This window comes from Hypomesus transpacificus, chromosome 17 (genome assembly GCF_021917145.1).
Source record: "Hypomesus transpacificus isolate Combined female chromosome 17, fHypTra1, whole genome shotgun sequence".
NCBI classification, from domain to species: Eukaryota; Metazoa; Chordata; class Actinopteri; order Osmeriformes; family Osmeridae; genus Hypomesus; species Hypomesus transpacificus.
Window position 1 is genome coordinate 8,730,975 of NC_061076.1, and position 21,390 is coordinate 8,752,364.

Sequence of the window (21,390 nt, forward strand, 5' to 3'; positions counted from 1 at the left end):
TATTGTGACTTATGATCTTTGCAAGCAACGGTGTTTACCGGCAAAAAAAGCCTCTATTTTAGGAATGGATTGTAATCAACCAGCCTTGTGAACTAGACTTGAGCTGAGCCTGAGCCCTTGAGCTGACAATCTTGTCTACTGAGCTTAACCTTTTTCTTTGTTATTTCATTCTAGGGTCTTCTACGACAGTCATAATGTATTTTCTCAGAATCTCATTTCTATGGGTCTCACAGCAGTTAACATTTTGATCCCATGTTTTGTAACATTCTCAATGATTTTTTGTCACAGACTACATTTCTTTTGTGAGTTATATAATCTGGATAGGCCTACAGTAAATTTTGTTACCAGGAACTAAGGATCCAAGACTGTCTGTGCAAGTTTTATTCAAGGAATTGAGTCCTTTCAGGGACTCAAATCTTTTGATTCCATTCACCAACAAAAATGAAGTTGAAACATCACTCAGTAGGCCTACCCAAGGGCACGCGGTGCCACGTTGATGTTGTTAGGATGAGCTCTCTGAGATCGGCAAAAAATATAAACTAAGCTAAGTCTTAATCACTGGTTGAATCACAGGCACTGCACGGTGTCTGTAACTTGATGAATCAGGCCTACTCCTTGGTCGGTTGTCAATATCAAAACGAGCCGCAACGAGAACACTCCTACCACTTGGTCGGTTTCTTGAGGCATGGATCTAGTGAGCTGCTAACGGGCATAAGAGAGGAGCAAAGTACTTAAAATACCGTTTTTTACAATACCAATTATGACAACCGGCTCAACCATTGCACATGTAATGACTTAAGTAACGAACTACATGTCTAGATGTTTGTGGGGGTGAGACTATTAACAGAGAACCATAAATAACATTTTGATCAACATGACAGAAGTAATTTATAATATAGGAGAAAGCTAACAATTGTAGGCTACATAATCATTTGGATGATTGTACCCGAGCATTGGCAATTTGTTCAAAATAATGAGAAAAGGCTTTTTTGATGTGCATATGGGACTAAATGATGTGGAGGTTGAGGACTTTTGAGAATTTCAATTGTGATCTGAGAAATGTAAGTACCAAAGCCAATGAGAAGAACTGTCATCACCAACTGCATCACTATCTATCTATGATTCCAGAAATCTGTGTGTCACCGACATCTTACTCATCTTAGTAGATGTCACCCTGTCGCAATTTCCATTTACTGTTATTGTACAATATTTAGTATACATATAGTATACACTATATTAATAATATTTACTGTTATTGTAACTGTTTGTTGTTCCTTTGATTCTCTAATCCTGCTCTCTTTTCTCTGTCCCCCTTCCACACCTTCCCTGTGGTGTGGGGGGTTGAGCTGCCAACATCTGCCTGGTTGTCGGTCTGCCATCATTGGACCTAGTTGGCAAGTGGACATCGGTCTCCTTTGACGGACAACAAGAAGTTCCTGGTCCCTTCCTGTCCATACATCTTCCTGGCTGTCCTGTGATTCTGCGCCAATCACACGCCCTCTGCCCTGTGGCTACCACCGCTTAAATTGACATTCGCCAACTCTCAAACTGGAGTTTTTCCTTGTCTTCTTTGAGGGTTTAGGTTGGTTGAGGGACAGTTCCATGGGCATATGTGAAGCCCTCTGTGACATTGCTTGTAAAAAAGGGCTATACAAATAAAACTTGATTATATTTGATTTCTAGGAATCTGTGTGTGTGTGTCACCGACTGCATCATGGGCACTGTGCACTAGTTGTTCCAATTCACACCCTGTCAACGTATAATGAATATGCATTGTGCAATAGACTAACTTGAATCAAAACACGACCTCCAACCATTATTCCTATGCCTGCTTTCCGCCTCCTCACTTTTACTGGAAATAGTTTACAAAGTTGTGAGCAAACAATGTGGAAGGCTGTGGAAATGTTTGGTCACTTGACGACCTTGGAGACAATCCCTGGAATCTGTGGCTTGCTTCTGCTGCAGAAAATGGCGATGGCCGGTCTGTTCAACAATACTCTAAACAAGAAGAGACCTGAAATTGTATCCAACCCTCACAAAATCGTTATGCAAGGCTTTTTCTTATTGGATTGATGTTTTATTTGAAAACCATCACAGAACTATGTACTAAGGTGAAAAGTGGATTAGAATCAAGGGGCCAGTGGTCTGGTCAGGTTAGTGGTTGGTTAGACAAACCTGCCCACTAGATCCACCAGGTAATCGGTGTCTTGTAGTGTCCTTATTGGGTGATTAAATTACCAGAGAGGTAAAACGTTGTTAATCCGTAGAGTGATTTGAGTTAGGAGTAAGACTTTGAAATCAGCACTGGCTTTGAGTGGGAGCTAGTGTAGAGAGGCAAGAGTAGATATTATATGGTCATATTTTTGTGTTCTGGTCAGTTGTTGTGCTGTGGCATTTTTCACCAGTTGCAAATTGTTTATGCACTAAGTGTTTGAGAGGCCAGAAGATTGTGCATTGCGGTAGTCCCATCAGGATCTAACAAATGCATGTATTACATTTTTCAGCATTATCCAGGTCCCTTTCATGAATTACTCTTTACAGATTACTCTTTCAGGTTACTCTTTCTCTTGTTAGTCTGTCAGTACTCTGTCTTCTTCCCTTTGTTTTCTGCCAGATTGTTTTGTATTATTTTTTGCTTAAGTTTTTCAGCATTTCTTTATTCCTGTGTTCTAGACCTGCCTATGTTCGTCACAGCTAGCCTGCTTTCTGGAGCCTGGATTTGAACTTTCCTGCCACTGGTTGGATTTGTTTGCCTGTTGGACTGATCTCGCTGTTTTACATTTACATTACATTTATGCATTTTACATTTACATGACATTTATGCATTTAGCAGACGCTTTTATCCAAAGCGACTTTCAAGAGAGAGCTTTACAAAAGAGCATAGGTCACTGATCATAACAATGAGGTAGTCCCAAACATTGCAAGCAGCCAAAGCATGAAGCATACATTGTGAAAAACTAAACACAAGTGCCAAAAGGAAGACCCATAAGAGCATGCAGTTATACAAGTTACAAATTAAAACAACATGAACCCCAAAAAGTGCAAGACTGTACCTGTAGAAGAACAATCAACAGTAAAATATTTCACAGCGGCACGTAATGGCACGTACCTGAAAAGGAATTCAATGTTTCTGCTGTAGTGAATCGATCAAACAGCAACACTTTATTCCACATGTAGACTCTTCCTCTTTCTGATGTGGGTTTCATTTCAATCACACACAGTGTACATAAATCAGATGTATCTCTCATTATTATGTTTTTTGTTTGTATAAACAATATGTATGCAGTTATGTTCACTCGTGGCAACAGTTAAATAATCTTGATAAAATATGTTAAAATAAAGCCTGTCTAATATAAACAGTACTGTAATATCTCGAGACAGGTAATTAATATTTCCAAAGTCAATGTAATAAACGTCTATCATGTCTTTCATGTAATTTGTACTGATCCTCATTTAGTAGACATAGACATACTAATTGACATCCCCTCTAGTTTAGCATGGAGCTGACCTAACCAGACTCTGTTTGCAGTGTTTTCTCACAGTCAAATTACACATGTACAGGAAGCCTTCTGTATTGACATTCGGCAGCTGCCACATCTTGCACTAGTGCACACTCACTCCAGGGAAGAGCAACAGTGATTGCTTTGAGATATTGCAGGGAGCCTGTGAGAGAATCTCATAACAGAAATGAACTGTGAGGAGTCCACAGGGATAGGCTTGGGTGTGAGTCTCACAGTAACAAATAAAGAGCTCTGAACATTCTTGCTTAAATGTTTTTTTTGTTTTGCTTTTGGAAGCAACGTATGCACTCTGGCTCTCAGTAGCAGTTGGAGCCACAGCCAGCAACATTTGAGTGTTGTGCTGAAAGTATATTGGTCGTTTTGGTGTGATTGGGCAAGGGTCATTGATATAGTCCCCACCAAGACAACCACATTTATTTTGTATTGACAGTGTGATTAGAATAACATCCCTCTCTGTGTTGAAATTGAGGTAATCCATGAGCTGCATTGTTACCTACCAGACAAGCCTGTGTCCACTGACTTTCAAATTGCAATAAAAACGTTGAATGAAAAGGGATACTTCACTTAATGAGAATGTATCCTTAATCTTTTTCTACCTTCCTTCTATCAGGGTATCACCAATCCAGTATAACAATGTAATCTAAGCAGAAAATCAGCATATTGCCCATCTTCTTTTCTATTGATTGTTTTCAGGGAGAAGGAAAGGATACATCATCAAAGTATTCGAACAGCCCCTCCAAATAAGAAATGATGATTCTGTCTTGTAGAACTCAGCTTCAGGGTACCCACTAATGAACTGAATATCAGGAGAGGAGTGCAAGGCCCAGGGTCACAGCAACAACTTGAGCTATTTCAAGTTGTCAGGCTCTCACTGACTTAACATGTGTGATGGCATTTGAAGATCTGTGAGGTGAATTCATTTAAATAGGGTTACTCTCCCAAAAGGATTGTAATAACTACAATTTAAAAAGTATGAAACCCCTCATGGAATTCAGCCTCTTTGATTGTGTGAACATCCTCCCTACCACAGACACTCCAGCGGCGACACACCACACTCCCACGAAGCCTCTCACTCTTTCTTTGTCTGAGACAGGAGTAGAGCAGCTCGTCTGTTTAGCTACCAAAGCCCCCTGATCGCTCAGGGAACCTGATGTGTTACTGCCAAAGTGCTTTTTAGCGTTTTCACTCACTAATTACTGTCTCTCGCATTCTCTCTCTGCCGCCCCCCCCCCCCTACACACACACACACACACACACACACCCTGTTCCTTCTCTCTGGAGTGCAACCATTCACCAGAACTCTCAAGGTTTATAATCCAAAGCAAGTTAAAAGGGAAATTGATTTGGCCCGGTCTCTGCTTCAAAGCTGTTTCAGACAAGGGACAGGTTGTTGTTGTGAGCTACTTTCCTCCCACAATTTTTTTTTTTACGATGGCAAAACCCGCAACATGAACAATTCCCCGTCTTTGTTTGACTGACAGTGGTGAAGTGGAGGGAGTGGGGGTGTGAGGGAAGATTTTCAATAGCGCATGTATCCATGTCTCTGAGTGTTTTGATGTGCGGGAGATTTACAATTCTGTTTGTACTCTGAGTTGTTGCGAGTTGTTAGAGGAGTAGTGATGGGTTCTCCACACGCCAGGACTACTACGAGGTCTGGCCCATACTACTGCTTTCTCTGCATGGAGATGTCAATGGTGCCTATGATATTCTCCTCATTATGGTGAGGAAAGTCATCACACACACACATTCTGTACACACACACAGATTAGAACTCTAACACATCAATACACACAATGGCATACCCACAAACATCATGACTGTAGAGGGAATTCATTAGAAAACACTGGAAGGTTTGATATGAAGTAGGACAATCGGTTTACAGGGAGGTGTTTGAGTGATTGTTTGTGATCATCACACCCGTGCTCTCGGAGAGCGTTACCTAAGCTTGCCAAAATACCAAATGTTTTGTCTTGATTGGTGGAGGACCTTAGTGTCACTTAGTGTGGTCCTTTACAAAGCTACTTTGTAAAGGTTCTACTAATGCCATGGGAGTAAGAAAGATATTCTGAGTTGAATAATTAACCATTGAAATTGCCTTTGGCTACGAATTGAATTGAAGTCACACTAGTTGGTTAAGTGATCAAACCCATGTCAGAGAAAACCGCTTTTGATTCACAATTCAAATGAATTACACTGGGAGCCAGGACTGTTTTCAGGAGTCTTTGATAATACCCTTGTTTCTGACGCACACATTTGATATTATAGAAGAGTACACCTGGGACCAAGGACACTTTTGCTGAGGAGTAGCAGCTCAACACCAGAGCCCAAAGCCATGAAGAAAACAACTTTTAGAGCAGTTGGACGTTATTTATGGCATATTATTTAACAAGTTGTGTTGTAAAAAAACATAATAATTAATTATTGTAATTATGACGATGGAGAAAAGATTATGGATTATATGATTGAAAATGAACCTCTTAATCACCTTTTTTTACTTTTAAACGCTATATGAATGAAAACTAGATGCAAAGCTGTTGACTGATTAATCAGTCACCACTGCCCTCCAGTCTGCCAGAGCGGCTTCCAGGTCATCCGTCATCATTCTGATGGACCTTTCTGCAGCGTTTGATACGGTTAACCACCAGATCCTGCTCTCCAGACTTTCGGAGATGGGCATCGCTGGCACTGCACTCCAGTGGATCTCATGCTACCTGTCAGGAAGATCCTACCAGGTCTCCTGGGGAGACAAACTGTCAGACCCTCGCCAGCTCTCCACTGGTGTCCCACAGGGCTCCGTCCTTGGACCCCTCCTCCTCTCTGACGACACGCAACTGTACCTGTTGTTCCCCCTGACTGATCCGGGGATCTCAGCTAGGATTGAGGCCTGCCTCACAGACATCTCCACCTGGATGACCGAGCACCACCTCCAGCTGAACCTCGCCAAAACAGAACTTCTCATCATCCCGGCCAAACCCTCCATTTCCCACGATCTGTCAATCACCCTGGGATCTGCGACGGTGACCCCTTCATCCTCTGCCAGGATCCTTGGGGTTACCATGGATGACGAGCTCTCCCTCAAGGCCCACATTGCTGCGGTCTCCCGGTCGTGTAGATTTACCCTCTACAACATCCGGAAGATCAGGAGATACCTGTCTGAGCACTCCACCCAGCTGCTAGTCCAATCACTGGTCCTCTCCAAGTTGGACTACTGCAACTCGCTGCTCGCCGGTCTCCCAGCATGTGCAACCTGCCCTCTGCAGAGGATTCAGAACGCAGCGACCCGCCTGGTCTACAATCTACCCAGACGCTCCCATGTTACCCCGCTCCTCATTTCTCTCCACTGGTTACCCATCAACGCCCGTATCAGATTCAAGACCCTGGTACTGACCTTCCGAGCAGTGAACGGGACTGCACCCGACTACATCAAGTCTCTCTTGCAGCCTTACACCCCCACCCGTCACCCACGGTCTTCTTCAGACAACCGCCTTGTGGTCCCACCGCTCAAAACCGCCGGTCCCAACACAAGCTCTTCTTCTGCCTGGCCCCCCAATGGTGGAACCAGCTCCCCACCTCCATCAGGGACACTGACTGTCTCCCCACCTTCAAGAAAAGGCTCACTTGTTCCGGGAGTACAACGGCACTTAGGAAAGCCTGATTGGACCTGATGTTAGTTTCCTCCAGGATCACAATGACTCTTATTGAGAGACTACTTGTTGCTCATGTAGGTTAGTTATAACTCTTGTTATAACTAACAAGTTATAAGTTAACTCTTGTACTCGCTGTGAAATATTTTTACTGTTGATTGTTCTTCTATAGGTACAGTCTTGCACTTTTTGGGGTTCATGTTGTTTTAATTTCTAACTTGTATAACTGCATGCTCTTATGGGTCTTCCCTTTGGCACTTGTTTAGTTTTTCACAATGTAAGCTTCATGTTTTGGCTGCTTGCAATGTTTGGGACTACCTCGTTGTTATGATCAGTGACCTATGCTCTTTTGTAAAGCTCTCTCTTGGAAGTCGCTTTGGATAAAAGCGTCTGCAAAATGCATAAATGTAAATGTAATGTAAATGTAGTATTGCCACTACTATGTAGACAATATTAAGCCCAAAGTGCAAATCTGGATATTTAGGGGCTCAGGGCGAGAGAAGACTGTGTGTATAGGCTTCTTCCATAGAAAACTACGAGGCCCAGATATCAAGGACTACAAGGCCCAGATATCATGGGACATATTTACGACCCTACACCCAGGAATCTAGTGCAGCTGGTCTTCAAGGCCAGAGCAGGCCTGATTTCTATGCAACTGTATTCTGAAGCCCCTCGAGTAAGAGACCAATGGTGGGAGAAATGCATTATGCATCTGTGACCAACTATAACGAGTAGTAAATATATAAGTGAAATGTCCAGAGAAAAATTCCAATCAGACCCCGGGGTCTACTCACGTTTGTTGGAATCAATACTTTGTGTTGGATTCGAATAAACGCTTTGCATCACACTTTGCTGCCGTTTCTGTGCTGTTTTAAATTTTGATATTGGTTAAAAACATAGATTATTATTTTGATAACAGTTGCTGCCCTTGAAACTCCTCAAGGCAGTGGAGACTGACCAAATCATGGGCACTGTGGTGCCGTCAATTTGAAATCAACGGATCGATTGTTTATTTGAGCTTCAAGCAGAATACAGGAAATATAAGAGCTAACATCTTCAGTTTGATCACGGTGTTTGTTTCACAGTAATGTCATTATGCATATCTTGACAGACAGGTCAGATATAAAGATGGTTGTGAGTTCTCACTCGCTCCTTGGTAATCGGAAAGAGCCAAATTGGGCTCTTCCTGGAGACCACACAGAGTAACGTCACTAAGCTTCTTTTCTGTGTTTTGTTCAGGGAAAACTTTGATTTTCCCCTTGATCCTGAACCAGATGGGTTCACCTCTAACCGGAAATTCACATTCATAAATCACTGCACATGACTCTAAAAATAAACACTTAAATAGCTTTACGTCCACAGATCCCTTCCCCTGATGAAAGTCAGATGATCTGTAAATGTCAGAGCAGAGAGAGCTTAACAGCACTGGGACACTATGTATGAATGTGTGTGTCTGTGTGTTAAATCTACGTGTATATTTGAAAGGATGCGTATTAAATTGAATGTGTGTGTGTGTATGTGTGTGTGTATGTGTGTGCGATTTGGTCTTGAGTAGCAGACTGACCCTGGTAAGCTTATCTCAGGCAGAATCAGTGTGTGAAAGGTTGGATGTGCTTGTTTAGTGGTATGGATGAAGAGCCAAGTAGTACAGTTACCCCCCCAAAAACAGATAATTGAAATCTGATTTGCTTTCACAGAGAAAGAGGATCAAAAATCACATCTCAGTTAACAAACATGTCTGGTTGGAGATTCATTAAGTAGCACATTTTCTAAAATGAATGTTTATGTAATGATTAATCAAGCAGGGTTACAGATTGGGATGTTGACTGGATTTTGGTGGCCACAGGCCAGACAAGTCTCCACTGACAGGGAACAAATCTGCTTAAGATGCTAATGATATGGCACAAGCATGTGGTGCAATCACTGACAAATCAGGTATTACAGTAACTGTACAATCTCATAGCAGAGGTTTTACCAGGAGGAGGAAGTTATTATGACATTATCCATTGTAATAATTTGTAAATACCTTTTCATATCATTATTGTAAGAATTGAGAATGATCAGTGACTTATCTTATAAAAAATGAATTATAGTAGGCATTTGCATTGTGCTTGTCATTTCAGTAGCCAAATCCAAAATGTGATAATCATGTAGGCTATAATTCAAAGGGAGTAGCTTAGTAAAGAGGGTAATTTCAATATGGCTTCCAAACAGGGAAAAAGTTCAGCAGACAAGAATACTTTTTGAATAAAAATGTCATAAAAGTGGGTTAGAGACTAGTGGTTTGTGGTGGGCCTAAGAATCTAACACATCCAAGAAATGTCAGTTGCATTTCTAGAAGCCTTGGAGAGCTTTCACTTCTTTCTCTGCATTTCCCCCAGAATCATACTTTAATTATCAAGCCAAAGGACATTTTCTGTGGTATGAAAAAAAAAAATCTGCCTGTTATGAAGCTCACAAACTGTGTTCTTGAACGTCTGTGCCAGTGTGCTTATAGCTTAATGCTACTATAATTCTTGCCCTCAAAGCATTTTGACACCCTTGTTAACAAATGCACTGCTCGTGATTTGACTTTAATTACTTGCTTCGACTTGGATGCACAAGGCTTCACAGACATACACATCCTTGGGTGCTGTAGGAAATTTGCACACAGTAATTGTGTCCCTGGAAAATACAAAGCTGGTTGGTTGGCACACATTATGGGGTTGGGTGGCATTATGTTAAAATGCTATAGTTATCAAAAATTCTGCTACAAATATAAACAATTTTAATGTGTAATAGAATACTTTTAGACAATTAATCACTAGGAATGTCTTCTTGTCACTCTCTCCCTTTCTGTTTCTGTGTGTGTGTGTTAGCATGTGCATGCGTAGCCTAGTACTATAAATATGAAACAAACACACACTATTAATGCTGTGTGTGTGTAACAGCTTAAGTCAACAATTAGTGGCGATTGTGAACAAACTAGCAAATATGAAATTGGATTTGCCTTTATTAACAAACATCATTTTAGATAATGAAATGTGAATGTATTTTTACATTATTTTTGCCTATCTGGTTTGGAATTTTAAGGAAAGCCACATATAATGATAAAAATAGCCTACCATGAAAAGTTTGATACTTACTTTTACCTCAGGCTTAAACACACACATCCTCCCCAAACACACACCCACAACGAGAAACACAGACACATGCAAACTATATATTTTACTGAATGCCTATGCCTTCAAAATGTGTGTGCCAACCAACCCTGCTCACAGTTAACCCAACTTTGTGATTGTTGTTATACGATTATAATAATGGTAGACAGCTAGCATCCCTCATCACAGACTTTCAAATCTTACATGACAATGTAACTGATTCCTGTGTCTATTACTTAGAATTAAGACTTTTACAATATCTCAATGTAATGATTTTATAATATGTTTAGTCTACAAGCCACTTTTTTACTTTTAATATTATAAAACTGAAAAAATACCCTCACCATAACAGTTTGTGACTTTCATATTTTTATACATATTAGATGAGCGCAGGCCAAAATGTTTCTGTGACCTCAAAAGGTCCAGAAAGGTCCAGAATTGCTGTGTGCTAAACAACATCTGTTGCCAACCAAGCAGAAATTCTCGGTTCGTTAAAGTGAGTTCATTCTACTTCAATGAAAAAAAACTCAATAACGCAAGTTGATCCATCATGCTCTGACTTAGAACACCAACCACCCTTCAGATGAACATCTAAATGAATCATATCTCTCAGAGACCAATACGTCTGGGCACTGTTTAAGGTGTCAGTCCAATTCCCCCCCCCCCCCGATCAAATGTGATTGCAATATTCCCCATGTGGTGGGATAATTTGTCAAATGTAAAAAGAAAGCTTCTGGAAACCTTGCCTGCAGCTTTAGAAGGAAGTTTCATTCTCCCTAATAATATCTGCAATGCAGTGCAATAGCTGACTTGTACATTTACAAAAGTTCTTAAATGACAGAAGAATATCAAAGAAAACAAATTAGCTTTATTCTTTATTTATTGTCCTTAATTGCAGATCAACTCACAGTGGTGTCACATCCTGTAGTGCAGGCAGCACATGAATTAGCAACAGTCTCAGAACACACAACTGTGAAGGGCAGGGCAAGCTCTCACGTGGCCTACAGTGCACCACATCCTTATAATCCACATGTAGAGATTTTCCTTTCCACCTGGAAGGCTGCCAGCATCAGGGATTTCTGGGCTTTTGATAAAATTTTCCCTCCAGAGATAAAAAGGAGAGTATACATCTATACCCAGTGTGGCTTGGTGTCTGTGGGCCGTACTGTTTTTTAAAAGCTAGCAGAATAGACAAACAGAATTGTTGCCTTCCTTTGTGTTTTCCTGTGTATTGTATATCCAACCTTGAAAGAACTGTGGCATGCACATGCCCACACAAACCAGTCACATTAATGGGTGCTATTGTATGTAGCATAGGACAAACCATTTTGTAAAGGTATGACACTACATCCCCTCAGTGCAACAGCCTGTTTTGTTTAGGTGGATCATTGTTGAAAAAAACACTGAAGTAAAAACACTGTCTCCGTAACATTTACGTCATGTTCATGTGATAATTTTCAATTGTTTATTGGGTGCAAAAGGACATTGAACCACACTGCATAAGAATGTGAAACATTTATATATAGGAAGGTGGCTTGAAAGCAACATGAAATCTAATATTTTGTTTTATTTTATCTTTCCATATATTAGTCGCCTTGTAATACAAAAAAAGAAAATGAATTTTCTTCAAACATAATGCTTGATACATCGGTAAACCAAAAGCACATTTGGTGGGCAAAAAAGGCAATATAACAAACAATAGCGTCTTGCTGGTGAACTAAAAGGATGCGTATAAACAAATGTGTACTCATCGGTTATCACTACAGGAAAATGTACTATTAAATTACATTCACAGAACAAATACAAAGACATTCGAATGTGGTACATGTTCACAGATAACGTCATTAGAACGTTAAACGTGCACCCCTTTACAACATTCCATTGCTGTCCAGTGTTCTACTGTGTTTTCCACTGATGAACATCAGGCTAGTGGCTTTCTTTGCTTCCGAATATCCATGATATTTTTCTTTAAGATTAATGACAGTTTGCTCACCCTTTTTGCCATACTGATTTCCTATAGCAAATGGGGGATTCATTCACAGGCATTTTGGTATTATTGTAACTATACTGTACACGAAATGTGAGCACATTGAAGCTAAGTGGACTCATATCTCAATTGTCAGCACAATATTGAGGATCAGAAGCAGACTAGAAGAAGCGTAAAATGTATTCATAATGTGATTTGTTTTGATCTGCAAGGATAAAGTGGAAGTTGATATCTCTGGTATTCTTTTTTTTGTCTCTGGCAATAAAAACAACTTCCATTGTGCTGGTCCAAGCATAGATGATTATCTGTTCCAACAACATTCAAATAAGGTGTGACATGACCTTGTAAAACCGTCAGGTCTATATTGTCATCAGGAAACACATTTTCATTTTAAACATATAAATTACATGGCAGGCCTTTACTTAGGCCGAAGCAGATGCCAACATATAACTAACTTTGCGGTCAACCAAACCATCTTCTTTAATAATTTGTTCATGTAGATATTTAGCCTACAGATTAAGGATTCTTCCTGGAAGGTGATCCCTGGCCTGTCCCTTTCCTGTGCTCTTACAGCTTGCTAGGCCTGGGCAGCTTTCCTGCTTTACTTTAAACCTGCGCAAGCCACGGTTAGAACCCACACATAAAGCTGCTTGGCATGGCAGCAACCCAAGGGGCCAAGAGAGAGAGAGAGGTATTAGAGTAGATTTACGAGAACGAGTGTGTCCTCACCACTGCTAATCTCTGGGCTTTTGACATGCGAGAGTGGGCCAATGCGAGGGTGAATATATATATACACACACACACACGCTCACAAACCTGTGTGTACACAAACAAACATAAATCTCCTCCCTCACAAAAACATGCACAGGTATTTTTTCTGTCCACTCAAACTGGCTACAGCCCACACTCATGCACAATGCTTTGATTCCTTTAACTGATGTTTTTTACCTTCCACTGGTCTTTTTTCATCAAAGTTCAGTTTTTGCTCTTTTACTGTGTGCCACAGATATGGAACTTAAGCTAATTTAATTGAACCTGCCATGCAGCTCAGATCCGTGGTGATCAACAGCGTAACAAAAATGGCTATTGTCAATATAAGCTCACATTTAACTGATAAAACAGAGTTGTCACTGCCCACCTACTCAATGGGTTTGTGGTTGTTAAAGGTAAGGCAGTATATTCAGACAAGTCAGCATATTGATATTCAGCATAATGGCAGTATGAGAATCAGAGTCCGTTGGTAATCTGTCTGCAGAATCATCTCCATTTTACAATGTGAGTCTCTTCAGAATAGATTAATTTTGTCACAAAAGATAAATGTGGAGATCAAGGAGACGACCCATGTTGGTATTATAAAGTGTACAGCAGTGTTTTACCCATGCACTGCAACCTCATTTCAGTCAAGAAGTTTTCAAAGCAGCCCAGAGCTTAGTTCAACTTCTGTCTGGATCCCAGACACGCAACAGCCGCCTGTCAAAGTCTTACGAATCAAACACACGGTCTTCACAAATCTCCAGAGCGGCCTTGGTGGCACCTCCCAGCACCTCCACGTTGGCATCCATCCATGGCACCACATTGCCGGGCATGTAAGAGGAGCAGTTGGCCATGCCCATGATGTCCACAGGCCGTAGGACTCGGTCCCACATGTTGAACTGGCTAAGCTCGCCCACAAACGCCTGGGTGGCATCGAAATGCCCGCCAACAGTGTCCTGCAGGGCCAGACAGAGAGATGGAGCAATGGTCTTGAGCTTTATAATTCAGTTGTGCTACGTAACAAAGACTTTCACTTGACAATTTCTCTCTTATCTTGGCAATTCTCATTTCATAAAGTGTCAAGTGTTCTAAAATGTACCAACATATTAATGAGCAGTATAGTGACAGTACAGTTTTACATGAATGACATGAGTTTAAGCAGATAGCTGTTATAAGGCTTCAGTTGTTGCATAACAGGCTTTACTTTCACTGTTAAGCATTAGTAGATTCCTTTGTTTCAACACATATAATGTTAACATCCCAAGCTGGTCAGGTACTGTTACATTCATGGATTGCCATTGGGTTTATCAGTACTACATCTCCATGGCGATGGTTGATATCCGGTGTAGTGACACAGTTCCACAGCTCCAGCGGGAATGCTGCTGTTTGAAGCCAGGATGTGAGGTCATTCTGATTAGCTGGGTATAGCGTGAGAAGAACTTTGCTGTCTCTATCCCCCTGATATCTCTCCCTCCCTGCTCTCTCCTTCTCCAGGGAGACGCATATATAAATGTGATGAGAGTCATCCCACACACACACACACACACACACACACACACACACACACACACACACACACACACACACACACACACACACACACACACACACACACACCCTACTCTCCACCCCTTCCCTTTGTCTCACCTGCTCCTGGCCCAGGATAATGACTCCTCCAGGTTTAATTGGGTGCCAGGGGGCCAGGTTGTCTCCAGTGCCCAGGCGTTCGCCATCCTGATAGGCCTCCCAGAAGCCATCTCGAGTCGTCCAGGTGATACAGATATGATGCCAACGTCCGTCGCTTACTGATAGGGGCAGCTGGGCCACCTGGGAAAAAGGCAAGGGTGGCCAAATGTCAACCGAGACTGTAAGTGTGCAAGAAAGGACCAGACTTATCAACTCGGGCCAAGACATCGAAAGACTTAAGTAGATAATAACTGAGGCTTAGGTACACCAAGCCAAGATTTGGCATTCAAGGAATTTGCAAGAGAGGACGATACTTAGCAGGAAAGGCCAATAGGGATGTCTATGATCAGCTGATCCATTTAAAGAATGGGGGGTAATCTCTAAGGGGGGTAGGATTTCCAATACACAAGGAGGGATAGTGAGTGGGCTTTCTGCGTCAGTAGAAAATCACCTCAATTATCTAACCCAGGGGGTCATCTGGGATCAGTGAACAGCAGTTGTTATTATAGCTGTAATGACATCTGTTATAAATGGGAAACTGTAATATCAAAGCCAGGAATATTTCAAACAAGACTTAAAAGCAGCAACCCCTGCAACAAAACAACAACATTACAGCTTTATTGAGATCAGTGACTTCATGTTCCATTGAGATTAAGTCACAGGGGAGCTCTTGAGTAATATTCTCATTAGATTAGAATGACAGCACCATCTGAGAGAATAACGGGAGGCAGGCTGCTATGTGGATGGCTCCAGGGCCGGTCCTAGGCATAGGCGACATAGGCAGCCGCCTAGGGCGGCATCAAGAGGGGGGCGGCAAATTCTGATTTTCATCCATTAACTAACCATCCCACACCACCAGCAGATGGCGCCAAGTCACATATCCCGATTTGAGGGGGGGGGGGCCCTGTTTACACATCTCGCCTAGGGAGCCGAATGTGCTAGGACCGGCACTGGATGGCTCTTTCTACCATCTCATAATATCACTCGCAGAAAGCAGACCTGTGAGACCAAAGGTCTTGCGTCAAATTGCCTTTGAGCCTAAGCCAATCACAGAGTGCTTTGACACTAGCTGACTCCATTATCTCTTTCTAAGTCTCTAATCTTATGTCAACAAATGCAAACTGTAGGGTTCAGATGAGGTGAGAAACTAGAGTTGTTATTATAATTATGTGTTTGTTTATGGATTGCTAATCGTGTAACAAAGGCAAATAAAGTGATTTTGTAAGCTGCATAATGTTAATATTACACTGAGCCAGCTCAGTGCAGCTGTGCCAGAGACACAAAGTGTGTCTTGAGTCCATACTGATCTTCTGCATATTGCAGATACTTTCACAGCAGTGATATTGACAAAAATGACAACCACAGCTTCACATTACCTGTAACCTCAGTCTGGTTATTGAGTATGCCGGAAGCGACTGTAAAGGGATTCATGTACCCCGTTAATTCTGCGTGGGCTTTTCCATTCGCTTCAAAACAAAAAGCTGACAAAAATATATCAATTCTGTTTTTGTTTTCCATATTTTCTCAGAATGATGTTATGTCGTTGAGACATATGAACCTGCTGATTCTGTTACAGATGTAGACCCCAAAGCCATGTCTGAATTGATAGAATGTGGCTGTACTCAGTACAGTTTTTAAAATGGTTCAACTTATGTATTTATGTTGTGTAGAAGGGATCTGTAGCCATCCTTTAGTAACCCCAGCACTATCTCCCTTGGGGTTTATTACCACTATGAACATATTCTATTCTGGCTGTACTTTACAGTGATCTTATTCATCATGTTGCCTTATCTTTGGTACTGTACTGAACTAACTATTCTCCATTGATTCACTACATTTTACTTTTACTCTGCAGCTCTACGATATCCTTACTCTCCTTATCATCTCTCTCTATTACCCTTTTCTCTCTCCTGTCAGACACACACATGTATAATGCATGGCGAAGGGAGAGCTGTAGGGAATCCTGTCCATGCCAATAAGCCAGATTCCGAACATAAACTAAAAAGTATACCCCGATGACCCAGTGTGTTCGTAACTTCAGCCAAACTCAAATCCTCTCTTCATCTCAGAAGCCATGCTTCTGCGATAAACCAACAACAATAATCCAACATTTAATACTACCCATTCAAACATCTCCATTGCCATACTTGTATTCCTTTGAAGGCAGAACCCACTGCAATATTTATTTCTAGCCCTTTGAGCCTGAATTGTCTTGATTCTGAAGGAATTGTCAGTAACTAGACCTCAATCATGTAAAACATACAGTGGGGGACAAACCCAAAGGTACGATACGATCAAAGAAATCCAATTCCTACTGGAGATCCATTTTAAAGAACCATTACTATCGTAATATAATATAGGATGTGAACAATTTGTCACCCCTGTGGATGTGCCACTTGACATACATAATATCCTTCATGGCAGCGATGATACGTTCCTATAGGAAGGTCTGAGAGACTCCAGGGTGATCTTACCTTGTCGTTGACCAGCAGCTCTATGGGGTTATTCCCCCACTCTATCAGAACGATTTCATTAGCCTGTCCTGGGACGCCGTAGGAGAAAGGGGTCCCTATACCCGGGCTGGCGCTGGACTTCAGCCACATACACACGGTGAAGGCGTACATCTCAGGCAGGCTCTTCTTGATGCGTCCGTACAGGTAGTTGGTACGCAGTGGCAGGGACACCTTGAAGTCCTCAGGAGACTTAAATGCATTGTTACCTGCAGGCAAAGGGTCGTGGGGGGAATACGCTTAGATTCACAGGATGGCAGTGTAGATATCCTGACACACTGCTGACGGGAAGATGGGATGAGTGGAGGAGAAGATTTGTTTATTTAAGAAAATGTTGTTTTGAGTGCTGGTGGCGAACACGGACTGTTTAACATTCATGATGTGTGAGTATCAGACCACCACGTCATGATGTGTCAGTCAGAGATAAGCATGTTCCAGAGAGAGGTAGTAAAGAGAATAAGAGATACGGAGGGAAGCAGAGCAGAGAATAAGAGAGTGCGAGTGGGAAAGCTCAGAGGCAGAATGTTGAAAGAAGTTATAGAGCGAGCGAGGGGGAGAAACTGAGACAGCGAGAGCATACACCAAAACATTTGTGTGTGAAAGATAGAGGGCAGAGACGTAGATGGACGAGGTCAGACTCACTCGTGTGTTTTAGACCACTTCACCATTACTGCTGTTATAGTAACCTCGATTAAAAAACATATTGTTCCCTCCATCCACCTGCGTGGTTTACTCTGCAGCTGAACCCTAAAATGGTTGCAAGCCCTGACTAAATGGGAGTGGCTCCATTACCCAACACAGCCCAATTCATACAGGTCCGTAGGTTGATCTAGACAGCAACAGTCCCTATTTTCTTAGTTGCCTTATCATATGGACCCAGACTTAAGCCGCCTAAAGCATCATCCAACATAAACATCCATATGAAGGATAGGAAGAGAAGGAGACGTGCGTACTCCTCTCCAGCTCGGTGATCCTCTCCAGCAGGGAGCTGAGGGTGCTCTCTGTGCGCTGGCGGTGGGCCGCCGTGTCATTGTAGAGCTGGCTCTTCTCCTCCTCCAGCTCGGCCACCTTCTTTAGCAGCTGGCCCTCCAGCGCTCCCAGACGGCTCCTCAGGAGCTCCCTCAGCTCTGCCGGGAAGGAGGCTCCGCCCCTGCCGCCGCTGCCTGACATGTTAGAGCGCTGCTGCTGCTGAAAGAAAGGGGGAGAGAGAGAGAGAGAGAGAGAGAGAGAGAGAGAGAGAGAGAGTTAATCTGCATATATATGTTACGCTCATTCAGCTGTTTAGAAAACAGGACAGAACCAAAAATCCTCTGCACCTTTCAGGTCAAACATCTGTTTAGCACCCTCGTTTTAATTTTGAGGGGGCATTCAGTCCATCTGTTCCAATGTGATTAGTTTCTCCCACATGCACAGACACCGTCGCACACACACATCTACACACACACACAAACATATATTACTGACCAACACTTATTCCTAGCACACTCTCGTGGGTGGCCTATGAGTTACATTGATCTAGCCACAGCAGTTATGCTAAGAAGGTTCAGATCAATGCAGACATGATTAAAAAAGAACATTTTATGTGTCGTATATTATCACGGCGGCAATGTATCATTGATTTGATGATGGCATTAAAATGTTCATCATTGCGTTGATCATTGATGAAAGAGAGAAAGAGAGGGAGAGAGAGATGGATGGATGGAACAGTGCAGAGGCAGCATCATTATTTTATCTTGTGCGTCATGTAATGGTTTACTACTAGAACAAGGATCATTATTAAATATTTACAACTGATGACAATAAAGCCCCAAAACAATTGTAAGATCAGTGCCCAGATTGCATCGAGCCCCAGGCATGACCTCAATATCAGGCGATTGAGATTGTCGGCCCACATGAATTTATTGAAAGCTGCTCTGGAGGTAGTTGATGTACTGTGGGGTTTGGAGAACAGCTTGGACCTACATGTACTATCTGCATGATAGATTAGAGTTACTAAACTAATATCCACTACCTTGCTTCCATTTGCAAAGCACACTGCTTTTGTTTCAAAGGATCAATGGTTCATGTATACAATGTAACCAGGCATAATTCCCTCTATGAATGAGTAGAGGTATTGCTCACATGTTTGACCAATGTGTCTAATTTTACATTTACAAATTCACATCTCTGCGCCATGCGGTCTGCTGGCATGACACCAGTGACACTGATTTCTGTCATTCATCTTTTATTCATTGAGTACATTCTTAATCTTTGAGAGAATTTAGCTGTGATTGTTGAATGATAAACAGGATTCTTTGCTTTGACACTGTTCCATCCCCCTTTATCACAGTGTGCTGTGTACGTGCTGTGGCGCGGAGTAGTCTGCTGCACAGATTATCAGACATATAATAGGGCAAAATTTAGGTGGTGAACACGCACGCACGCGCACACATAACAAACCTGTCGCAGAATGGTGTCTGCATGTTAATGTGTGTTTGTGTATGTTCATAATTACCAAGTCATTTAGAAGTATGACTGAACTGCCCTTTCTGACCGTAACAAAATATTAACATTTCATTAAAATGATGTGCAGTATACATGCATGATGTGACCCTGTTGTGTGCCCTCACCTCCAGGTTCTCCAGACGCCCCTTCAGGCTCTGCATGGTCTTTCCTAGCTGGTCTATGGTCTCCGTTGGGTCTCGTGGCAGGTCACCCATGGTGTTTTTGTTATATTCCTTCCGCCTGGAGCTTTGACCCCGGGATTTGCTCGAGTCATCGGCAGCTGCCTCGCAGCGGGCAAGTTTAGAGTTCAGTTCCTTGATGGTCCCCTGTTGGCTGACGATAGTCTCCTTTTGCTGAAGAATGGTCTCACGGAGTTGGATGATGGTGTTTCTCAGTTCGTCCTCCACGGGACTGGTATTCTGGATGCGGTTTTCGGGGGAGCCCAGCGGACAGCCAGGCTCTGCGCCCGGAGGAATGGCAGAGCAGACGAAGCGGCTACCTGTCGCATCGTTTGCGCTGACCGTTTGTCCACCCAAAAGGTATAAAACTCCAACTACTAAAGCAAGCATACTCGACCGACTGTAAATCCTAAGTCGTTGTTTTTGCGAAAAGTCTCCTTTCACACACTTACACACGTTGAGAATATATGTTGAAATTACAAACTTCTCGCCAACTGGATAAATTGAGCAGTTGTATACATCTTTGATTGGAAACTGACACGAGAGCATCTAATTGAAGTTAAAAAATACCTCTCAATAGTTTCAGTAAAAAAATTGTAGACTGTACCTGTAACCTTTACACAAATATTAAAAATTAAATTCACTTTAAATCTCAAATGGAAGTTGAACAAAAACACAGTCCAACGCAGGTTTTTATAGCGAGCTCCGTTAGTTTGAAACGGTTGTTTCTATTCCGGCAGGTTTGTTAGTGAATGGGGCTGAAAAGACAGTGATCTCGCTTTAACAGATTAATATAGGGCGCGCGCACAGGCGCATCCGCTCATCGTCTGTTCACTCTTACTGAGTTTTGACTACGTCACCAGATACGAGTCATGCCCTGCGAGTCTGTTGCTTCGATCTGTTTGAGAGAACTGAACGTCATCCTTCGCAAAACAATGACTTTTTGGATGGTGTCTCCTGTATCGTGACATGCATCGACAGTTGGTCACGGTAAGTTCGGGTGAGTCTGAAACTACTAAACGAGTTATTTTATCAGCTAAGGTGCACTGCACCATACCCACAATAAAATACACGTTTGCAGTAAATATGAAGTGGTGGATTGGATTCAGTACCTTGAAGTGTCAACTTCAACATATTGTTGTAAAGCGGGTGAGTGGAGTGAGTCACAAGGTTATGCTGAATTATCACATTCCTACAGAGTAGCCTAAGCATTAAAAACGCAGTATGCACACTGATGTTGCCTTTGCCTGTTAATGACTAGCTGTCAACAAAGATAGCTTTTTATTAAATCTGTCAGCTTTGAAATTCACTACAGTAACCAACAACATTTATTCTTCTGCATAGCCTGCATTCTAAAACATATTTGGACTATGCGCTTATGCACTTTTACTTTCCAACACCTCTCCAGTCAATGATCCCTACCCTAAATAACCTGTGCATATTCAACTGGTATAGCATGCTATCTGGGTTGACCATTATGAAAACC

At 42.1% G+C, this 21,390-nt stretch overlaps 1 protein-coding gene across 1 annotated transcript; it reads right to left on the bottom strand.

The window, feature by feature from the left end:
* Positions 1-13,075: 13,075 nt before the first annotated feature.
* On the bottom strand, positions 13,076-20,294 carry nptx2a (neuronal pentraxin 2a). The gene is made up of 5 exons (XM_047038698.1): positions 19,851-20,294; positions 18,195-18,423; positions 17,206-17,450; positions 14,693-14,872; positions 13,076-14,001 (listed from the first exon to the last, which is right to left on the bottom strand). Exons 1-5 carry the CDS (start codon positions 20,292-20,294, stop codon positions 13,774-13,776), a joined length of 1,326 nt encoding a protein of 441 aa, XP_046894654.1. The 3' UTR covers positions 13,076-13,773.
* Between the last annotated feature and the right edge of the window lie 1,096 nt (positions 20,295-21,390).